The sequence below is a fragment of the Stegastes partitus genome, unplaced genomic scaffold, assembly GCF_000690725.1.
Source record: "Stegastes partitus isolate 25-593 unplaced genomic scaffold, Stegastes_partitus-1.0.2 Scaffold10, whole genome shotgun sequence".
NCBI lineage: Eukaryota > Metazoa > Chordata > Actinopteri > Pomacentridae > Stegastes > Stegastes partitus.
Window position 1 is genome coordinate 460945 of NW_007577741.1, and position 9869 is coordinate 470813.

General features: G+C 41.3%; 1 protein-coding gene across 1 annotated transcript in view; it reads right to left on the reverse strand.

Annotated features, from left to right (window-relative positions):
• The window catches only part of LOC103360549 (myosin heavy chain, fast skeletal muscle-like), a gene marked incomplete at its 3' end in the record, with an annotated part of 13113 nt that extends 6311 nt beyond the window's left edge, over positions 1-6802 (reverse strand). Inside the window, exons 1-23 of the mRNA XM_008286338.1 lie at positions 6777-6802; positions 6529-6577; positions 5777-5993; positions 5306-5449; positions 5064-5220; positions 4857-4884; positions 4515-4626; positions 4303-4395; positions 4158-4221; positions 3965-4063; positions 3771-3874; positions 3534-3672; positions 3286-3404; positions 3031-3180; positions 2741-2911; positions 2351-2657; positions 2125-2195; positions 1960-2047; positions 1733-1850; positions 1518-1641; positions 1301-1437; positions 417-672; positions 55-323 (exon numbers count right to left, since the gene is read on the reverse strand). Coding sequence (XP_008284560.1) covers positions 55-323; positions 417-672; positions 1301-1437; positions 1518-1641; positions 1733-1850; positions 1960-2047; positions 2125-2195; positions 2351-2657; positions 2741-2911; positions 3031-3180; positions 3286-3404; positions 3534-3672; positions 3771-3874; positions 3965-4063; positions 4158-4221; positions 4303-4395; positions 4515-4626; positions 4857-4884; positions 5064-5220; positions 5306-5449; positions 5777-5980 — 2954 coding nt within the window. The remainder of the gene's footprint in view (positions 1-54; positions 324-416; positions 673-1300; positions 1438-1517; positions 1642-1732; positions 1851-1959; positions 2048-2124; positions 2196-2350; positions 2658-2740; positions 2912-3030; positions 3181-3285; positions 3405-3533; positions 3673-3770; positions 3875-3964; positions 4064-4157; positions 4222-4302; positions 4396-4514; positions 4627-4856; positions 4885-5063; positions 5221-5305; positions 5450-5776; positions 5994-6528; positions 6578-6776) is intronic.
• Between the last annotated feature and the right edge of the window lie 3067 nt (positions 6803-9869).

Here is a 9869-nt window from a genome sequence, read left to right on the forward strand (position 1 = left end):
TGGATATTAATTTGAGTTACTACCAAGCTTTAATCTACACTGAATAAAAATAACATATTGTTAAGGAGAAGTCTTATAACCTTGTTCTCAGTGGCATGTTTCTCCTTTTCCACTTTGGCCAGGGTGAGCTCCAAGTCATCGATGTCTTTCTTTAACTCGGAGCACTCGTCCTCCAGCTTCCTCTTCTTTGCAGTCAGCTCAGCGTTCATTTCCTCCTCATCCTCCAGTCTCTCAGCTGTCTCTTTGAGTTTAGCCTCAAGCTGGATTTTAGCCTTAATGAGCCCCTCACACCTTTCCTCTGCATCAGCGAGGTTTTCACCTTCCTAAAGGTGAATGCAAGTATGTTTGTTAATCATGTGAATCACTTGATATCGCATAATTTGTACAAGTACATGCAGTGTACCGATCAAACTCACAGACTGCACTTGCAACAGCAAGTCATTCTTCTCCTGCAGCAGAGAAACCATTTTTTCTTCAAGTTCCTTCTTTTTACTCAGAGCCTTTGTTAGATCGTCTTTGGTCTTTTCAAAGTCTTCTTTCATTTGGGCCATCTCTTTCTCAGTCTCTGCACTCTTTAGCAGAGGCTTGATCTTGAAGTACAGCTTCATCCATGGCCAGGTTTTGACATTCATGAATGAGCGGATGTTGTACTGAATGGAGAAAATAGCCTCCCTGATTTAAAAAAAAAGAAAAAAATTAATCAGAAAACATTTATTGTATAAGAAAGGTTGCAGCCTTGAAATACATGCTTTGAAAGTCAGACAGCATCTCTAACTGTTACGACCCTGGGCTATACGCTGCTCCTGCATGTTGTGGGTTTAACCTTTTCTGCAGGTCCCTGCAAATCAGTGGCAACAAACTGCCCCAGATTTAAAGCAGTCGTCATGCTCTCGGCACAATACCAGCCCCATTCAATCAATTAGCCGATTAATCCGACTTCAGTGTGGGGTAAAGAAATATCCTGGGCGAGCCCCCGCTTTGTTAAACTTACTACTTTTACTACAAAATGAACATTTGGGCTGCTGTTTGCCTTCAGCAGAGGAAGATGAAGATGGAAAGGGAGACGGAGAATACTGATGTGTCCAAATTTGAAAGTCCAAAAGTTTGGATGGTGTGGGCAAGGTGAGTTGAGATTTGATTGTGAAGCTTTTATTTTGTTAAAACAGGATTGGTATGTGTTTACGACTAATGGTAGGAGTCCTATTTTTGTTAAAACTGTGGTTTAATTTGGCTAAACAGTGTCCACCTGGGTGTTACCTTTGTTACCAAGTGGGATGGGGTGTAACAGTAACAGACATACCTCCTCTCCATCATCTTGACAAACTCTACTCTCATGAGGAAGCCTCTGCAGAGAGCCTGAGTCATTGTGACCAACTCAGCCAGTTTCTCATCTCTCATCTCCTCCAGAGTTCCCAGCAGACCGGCTTTGAAGAACACCTGAGAGTCGATAATTCAAGTTATCTTTAAGTTATAACTACCTATGGTAGTTCTTGACAGCTGAATGTTTCTCACTCTACCTTGGTGTGGCCGAACTTGTACTGTGAGTGATCCACATTGATGGATCCCAGCAGCTTCTCTGAGGCCTTCTTGTTGTCAATGAACTGGCCCTCTGGGATGACGCTGGCATTTAATACTTTGTATCTGAAAGTAGAGATTTCATTCAGTAAGTTAGGCACAAGATTTAAAAAAAAAAAACCCTTTTAAATGCCTGAAAAGATGATATCAGTGCTACCTCTGCTTGAAGTCACCATAGAGGATTCTGCTGGGGAAACCCTTCCTGCAGATCCTGATACCCTCCAGCACACCGTTACACCTCAGCTGGTGGATGACCAGGAAGTTCTCCATGAGACCTGCGACACAATGTGGAATAAACTCACATGTTTAGAAGTTACGACACAATGACATCATAGCAGTCAAAACACATCAAACTTTTCTGGCATTCTAGCATTTGTCATGTACCTGGTGTCTTTGATTCATTGGGAATCAAGCATCGCACAAAATGCGGATGTGTGCTCCTCAAGTTGGTCATCAGTTTGCCCAAATTCTCCTGAAGAATTACATAGTCAATAAATTAGCAAAATGCATGAAAGCATGAAGCACACAAGTCCTTGTCTCACATCTCACCCTGAACAATGCAGACACCGTCTGGAAGGAGCCACCCTTCTTCTTGCCACCTTTCTTGCCACCTCCTTCAGCTGTAACACGACGAATAAAAGTCAATTACTTACTTACAACCGATTTAAAACATTTTATATAAACAGTATTCTGTTTCGCCACCAACATACAAAACAGATGCACCATGAAATTTAATAAAAGTGACAGAAACTCATAATTCTGTTGTGATCGTTACCTTCTGCTGAGGCATGAGATGCATACAGGAATGCCAACAGCTTTGTTGAAGACTTCTGGTAGAGCTGCACCACAGAGTCATTCAGGGGGTCCTTGTTCTTGTCCAGCCAGCCAAAGATGTTGTAGTCAACAGTGCCGGCATAGTGCACCAGAGAGAAATGGGCCTCGGCTTTGCCTTTGGCCGGCTTTGGCTTCTCAAAGGATTTGGTCTTTCCGAGATGCTGGTCATACAGTTTGTTCTTGAAGGTCATGTCTGTCGCCTTGGGGAACATGCACTCCTCTTCAAGGATGGAGAAGATGCCCATTGGCTGTCATGATGAAAGGATTATTTTAAACAAAAACTTCAGATTGTTTCCATGTTTGTCAGCTTACAGCACAGCATGCTGCTCACCTTCTCAATAAGCTCAATGCAGGCAGCCAAGTCCATGCCAAAGTCAATGAACTCCCATTCAATGCCCTCTTTCTTGTACTCTTCTTGCTCCAGGACAAACATGTGATGGTTGAAAAACTGTTGCAGCTTTTCATTGGTGAAGTTGATGCACAGCTGCTCCAAGCTGTTGAACTGAATATTAACAGGAGAAAGGTGGAATACAATTTAATATTTATTTGTATCAAACCCATATAACTTGTTTAATGATGATTAAAATATTTTTGGACATTAGACATCATCACCAAACCTACATCAAAGATCTCAAAGCCAGCAATGTCGAGCACACCGATGAAGAACTGCCTCGGCTGTTTGGTGTCCAGCATCTCATTGATTCTGACGACCATCCACAAGAACATCTTCTCATAGACAGACTTGCAGAGAGCCATGACGGCATTGTTCACCTGATGGTACAGATGGATGTTGTCATAACAATTAATGAAATGATTAAAACTTTCAGGGGTTAAACGGGTTTAGGAGCATCACACGGCTTTATAAGAATACTTCACCTGTGGGACAGTCTGACCCTTCGTCACAAACTCGTTTCCGACTTTCACTCTTGGGTAGCACAGTGCTTTCAGCAGATCAGCTGAGTTCAGACCCATGAGGTAGGAGATTTTATCCGCAACTGGAAAAAAAAAAGAAAAAAGAAAATTAAGTAAAGCAGTTGTGACTTTGTGGAGACAGGAAGGAATCTGATTCGTAGTTAGTTGTCAAACGTACTGCCTGTAATAAACAAAAGAAAAGTTAAATGTACCCTCAGTGCCATCGGGCTCAGCCTGCTCCTCTCGCTGCTTCTGCTTAAACTTCATGTTTCCATGTTGCATCACAGCACCGGTCAGCTTGTACATGCTGACCTTCTCTTCTGCAGTGAAGCCCAGGATGTCAATGGCAGTCTGTGAACATTCAAAGAAACCAAATTCAGCATTTTGACGAAGCCCTACAAATTAGAACTCTCTTAATAATAATGCTGTGTATTTGGTCATTTTCTTACATCAGTAGCGATGAATTCTTCAATGTCATTGATACTCTTGACAGTGATTTCACCCTGACTGATCATGGGATAGTCAAACGGGTTGGTGGTGATGAGAAGAGCCTCTGAAGAAAGCAAAAAAACATATTTAATAAACCAGAACATACACCAAATTGAAAAAAAAAAACAACATGAATAATGAAGTAATCCCACACCTATGAGCTCAGGTTTGTGGCCTGTCATGAGCTGATAGAAGATGTGGTAGCTCCTCTCAGCAGACAGCTGGAACGTCACTCGAGACTTCTCCAGCAGATCTACAAAACACGGCAAAGCAGTATGAGAGCAAGAAATCAGCAGTTTCTCCATAAACTAAAGGTACAGCAACACAATCATCTGTCCGATCCTTACATGTTTCAATGTCTGCTGAGGCCAACTTTCCAGATGTTGCGAAATGGATTCTGATGAATTTACCCTATTCCAAAGACAAATGTGGATTAGAGTTATAACTTCTTGCTTTTTTTATGTTGTGAAGACTTAGTTAACTAACACTTACAAAGCGGGATGAGTTGTCATTCCTCACAGTCTTGGCGTTACCATAGGCCTCCAGCAGTGGGTTGGCTGCAATGATTTGATCCTCCAGCGACCCCTTCATTCACAAAAAAAAGACTTAGGAGGGAAAAAAAGGAGCTCATCTAAGATAATCTAGTCTAAGATAATGTTCAATATGTCTGTGTGAGCCTGGTCAACACAGTTGTGCTCATTCACCTGCATTTTTCCAGAAACTTGCTCAGCTTTCTTGCCTCCAGCCACTGCGATTGTCGCAAAGTACTGGATGACACGTTTGGTGTTGACAGTCTTTCCTGCACCAGATTCTCCACTTGAGGCAGAACAACAGCTCAATTAGTGCGAGGACCATCCGGTTTTAGGCAAACAGAGCAAACCGCAAAAGAAACTGTTGTTCTGATTAGTGGTGCAGTGTCCGGTCAATATTACTGTATATTGATTAGTTTATGTTAAAAATATGTTGTTTCAAAACCTGCTGAAGTTCAGTTACACTGACTGCCCTTCTATGTGGTGGATCATTTGTGTTAAAAGAGGCAAACTTACGTGATAAGGATGGACTGATTCTCACGGTCTGTAAAAACAGGAACACATCTTCTCATTATTTACAAAACCTTATTTAGTACAGATACAAAACACATATACCAGTGATGTGGAGTCCCACTATGAGCACTCCTTGTCTAGTACGTGAAGATTTCCAGATATTTTACACAACAGTTTTCCCTTTAAAACATGCAAAGTGTTCTTTCCTACCAGTGAGCATGAACTGATAGGCGTTGTCAGAGATGGAGAAGATGTGGGGTGGAGCCTCCACTCTCTTCTTGCCCCTGTATCCTGCAACCACCACTGCATCGTACACCGGGAGCCACTTGTAGGGGTTCACGGTGACGCAGAACAGCCCCGAGTAGGTCTGTGGAGACGGAGAGCATCATTCACAGCTTTCTGCAGTCATCATCCTGTTTAATGTGCTGATGAGAGGATCAGGTCAAACTCACGTAGATCATCCAGGCTGCATAGCGCTCTTTGAGGTTATACAGCACAGAAGGCTCGCTGAGGTGGGTCATCATGGCCATGTCCTCGATCTTATCGAACTTCGGAGGGTTCATGGGGAAGACTTCTGTGTCTTTCACGGTGATAGACTGAAGATAGAAAAGACGTCAGTGTGTTCGATAACGATGGACAATCAGAGGTGGTGACCACTTAATATCATGTCGACTACAGTCCACAGGTTAAACAACTAAACATAGTTTTACAGAACCGTAGGGCATCCACTGGATTTATTCACTGTTATGTTTACCGGTTTTTTACCCCCCTCTTTTTCTTTTCTTTTTTTTTTTTTACCACAACAGTCCTACATTTAATGTTGCATGAGAGCACATCAGTGCAGCTGTTCTGCATGCTCGACATGCTTGGACAGCAGCTTTGACAGTGAAATTAAAAGTGCAGTGAACTATAAATTTCCTTACCTTCCCACACAGAGTGTCCACGGTGGCTTTGCCGCCCTCTCTCTTCACTAGTTTCCCTTTAAGGTACATCTCATTGGGTTCAGTCACAAAATAGGCGGTTTTAGCATCAAAGGGGGTGTTCTGAGCCTCAATTCGCTCTCTTTCTGGCTTCCGGAGGTAAATGGACGCCGGGCCGAAACACTCCATTTCCGCGTCCCCACTCATGGTGACTGGTTTACTGCAAGAAAGTCGAGGAAGACAGCTGTCATTAGTTTCAATCATCATTCTCGTTCAGATCTGCACTCATCATGATCCCTCAGAATTTAATGAAGGAAAAACACTGTTAGTGATGCGATGGACGTTTCACTTAAATGAAGAACAGAAAGAAACAGTATTATGTTTTAGCTGGACTGTATTAACAACACTTTTTGTAGTAGAGACATCTTTGTTAAATTTTTTGAATGACTTCCTACATCTGTTCCAGTTCTTTGTTAAAACGTGTCACTTAGATGACTTTAAAGGCAGCAACACTAAAACAAATGTATTTTTTCCATTTAGTGATGCTGACATATTGATGGAGTTGGATGGGATGATGTAGAAGATGTGCAAGAAGTTGTAGAAGATGTGCAAAATTACCTGTGTTAATTAATTTGTTAATGATTCCATGCACGATAAAGGTTTAATGAATATTTAGGAATTCATAAATCACAGTCTGATTTGTCATAGACACACAGCTCAGGCTTCAAAAGGACAAGAGAAAAGAGATTTATTACCTTCTTCCCTCCTTCCAAGAGAACAGCTGCCGATGGTCTTATGAGCGTTCTGAAGAAAGAAAGAAATACAAATAGCTCAAATTAATAACTGTAATTAGGCTATTCTGTAATAAAAAATGGGCTCGCAGTGCCGTGAGGTCCTGGCAGAAAAACAACTGCTCTGTGTCTGGCAGTAAGTGGTCATGCCCTGCATTGTTCATTAAGCTGCTGGCTTTCCTCCTGCTAATAAAAGTCTGTAACTCACTCACCTTGACTAGTGGCCTGACAGTCCTTGGAGGAGTCCAGCCTTCCTTCTTATATAGAGAGATCAGTGTTCACTCAGCAGAAATGACCTCCTTTATTTGGTCATGCTGTTTTACGTTCTTTGCTTGAGTATTTTTGCCCCCCATTCTGATCTCTGGCATCCTTTGGGACGAAGCACCACAGGCGGTTCATCACATGGCTCTTCTTCCTTTTGGTATTGTGTGTCCAAGGAGGCACATTTTAGACAATGATAAACATTTAAATGGTAAATATTCACCTATAAGACTCCTAAGATCATGGTCAGTTAGTGTATTGTCATGACAAATGCTGCTGCTTACTGCCAGATTAACTTTACAAACTAACTCATATAGGTACTGTTGTTTTCCCTTGTTTTTTTTTTTTGTTAAACTACTATTTAGTGTCATTTATTTGTCTAAAATAGAAACAACAGTGTCCTTAGGTGCCACAGTATATGGAATGAGACAGAGCGAGACAAGACATAACACATCTGTCCTCTTGCAAACTGCCCCACTGGAAGCGTAACGGTGCCACACAATAAACGGCAGTAAACTAAAGCCAGATTTTAAAGGAGCATAAATAGATCAAGACACTTACAAAGCAGCATTTTTTTAACCTTGTGTAAACATTGTTCTGGCACGCGTATATGTTACTGAAGCTCAGGCATTGTTTCGGTCTTTACAATAATCTCCTTAATGCACCTTGGCACTGCGGAGGATTTGAGTTTAGCCGTGGAGAAGCTCTCATGTGTCACTGGTATTCTGTTGCAGAAGCCTTGCAAGTCTTTCCTGTGACAAAGGAGCAGAAATGGGCCTAACAGTTGCTAATCTAAGAACTTGTGAAAACGATGATACCTCGTGATAGCAGAAACACGCGCAGAGGGCTGTGTTTTATGAAATCCCAAACTTAATTAGATTTGATCAGCGGGGGAAGAAAGGACAACAGAAAGTAGAACAATATTCATATTTATAGCGCTTTAATTTCCTCTGTCCTAGAAATACATGTCTGGGAACAAAAAACAAATGTCAAACACACGATGACGGCGTTTGCTTTGGAATTCTCCTGATATAAATGTCAGTCAAAAAACGCTTTTAGTATGAAGAATATTGGCATATGAAAACTTTTAAAGGTCCACGAGCTCACTTTGAATGACAGCAATGTATGAAACAGGGTCTAATAATCTTGTTCTAACAAACTAAGGATGGACATCTTGGCGTGGGGACGATGTTTAGGTTAATGTGATGAAATTATGCCTGCTTGTAAATAGTATATAAATATGTAATATGTGACAAACTATAGAAGAACTGTGTTTATTCATTACATTTGAGCGCATTTGTCAGCTCCTATAACTCCTTGCTGCATCTACAACTGCTGTATGAACAGATGATAAATGACAATACAGAAAAAAGCTGTTTGAATTTAAAAAAATAATCTTCATAGGAGAAATTCTACTTGTTGACAAGTACTGTACATGAATAAACACTTGTGAAAAGTCCCTCTATTCTAACATGACTTCATTACAGTGTGCTGTGAAGCATGTTTTAAAGGTTTGCATGCTGCTCATGAATGCTAAACATGTCATTTTTGTTATTTTGTTTGTTGCCTCTGAGGTTGTGTTGTTTTTTCTTTTGTCTGTCTGTCAGCAGGATAAAGCTACCATTTCATGAAACTGAGACAAAAGAAGAAGCCATTAAGTTATGGTGCAGCTCTGGTTTAGGTTGTGAAAACACAAATGAACAGGCGCTTGGCCTCGGCGGAGGTCTGCGCTCCTCGAGTGCCGTTCTACTTATATCCCGTTATTACACACGGTTGTACTACACAATACATAGCATGACACAGACTTGTGCCGCAGAGAATGGTGCTAGAAGTTTGACATTTTTCTTTTCTTTGGGAGGATAACTAATTTCACCAGATTATATCGAAACAGCGGTTCCATTTTTAGACTAATGACATATTATCCCAAAGAATTCCAGCAATCACGGAGGAATAAATGAGGCTCGCGGGACATATTGGGCTGATTGTGCTGCAGCGAGGAACAGACAGGTGACGGTCGGAGGGATCCTTCTTCTATTTTTATACATATTACTCTCCATCCAAGACCACAGTCTGAGTCATTTATTAATATCTTTTTCGGTACTATTCCTTCTTACTGTTTTCTCTCTGCTGTAATCTGCTGCTGTCTGATTTTTTGTTATATGTCTAAATGCATTGTTGCCCTAAAACGACTTGTGTGAAACTTCACCATGTAAATAAACTTGAAGTACACAGTGAAGGCGGCCTGTGTTATTTGTTGTGTTCGATGATGGAAGCTGCCCTGTGGACACTATGATGTTGTTTCTTGTCCTAATTTGAGTATCTGCACAGATCAGATGATGGAAGCTGCCCTGTGAACATTATGATGTTGTTTCTGGGTGTCATTCAGTAATTATGTCTATAGAGTGATGACCAACAGTCTGGTCACATCACCTCAAAGGTCAAAACAGTTGTTGCCACGTCTATACGTTGTTCTTGCCTGAAGAGGAAACCGCGTCGGGTTTCCATTAATCCTCTACTGACAGTGAGCGAACGCAGTCTGAGGTTTGGTTTCACCTTCGTTTCAACACATATTTAGGCCTCAAGGCTCACAGCGCTCTTATGAAACTGCAGAATGTGAAATATTTCGCGAGGTAAAGGCTCAGATGTTGTATTTTAGTTGCCGTGGACCAAGGTGCTATAATCCTGGAGCGCAGGCCGATGACAGACGTCTCCACGCTAACGGGGTCGTCTGGCTGGAGGTCAGAGGGCTTCAGCTTTCTAGGGACTGACTGGAAATGTGATATGCTTTAGGTGCTATTGAGGCTACATAAGAAGAGAGCGATTAGAATTATATCTTTAGAGTATATGTTTACAAAAACAGTTGTAAAAGGTTGTTTGACACCACAGTTTACTCACATGACTGATGTAAACTACCCAATCAGAACAGTTTTATTCTAGTGTAATTTTTCATCTAATCAACTCAATAAAATGTCTTTATTTTAGACAGTAATGCTGACATTTGGTTTATACCAGGATTTCTGAATATGGCCGAAAGATGAGCAAAA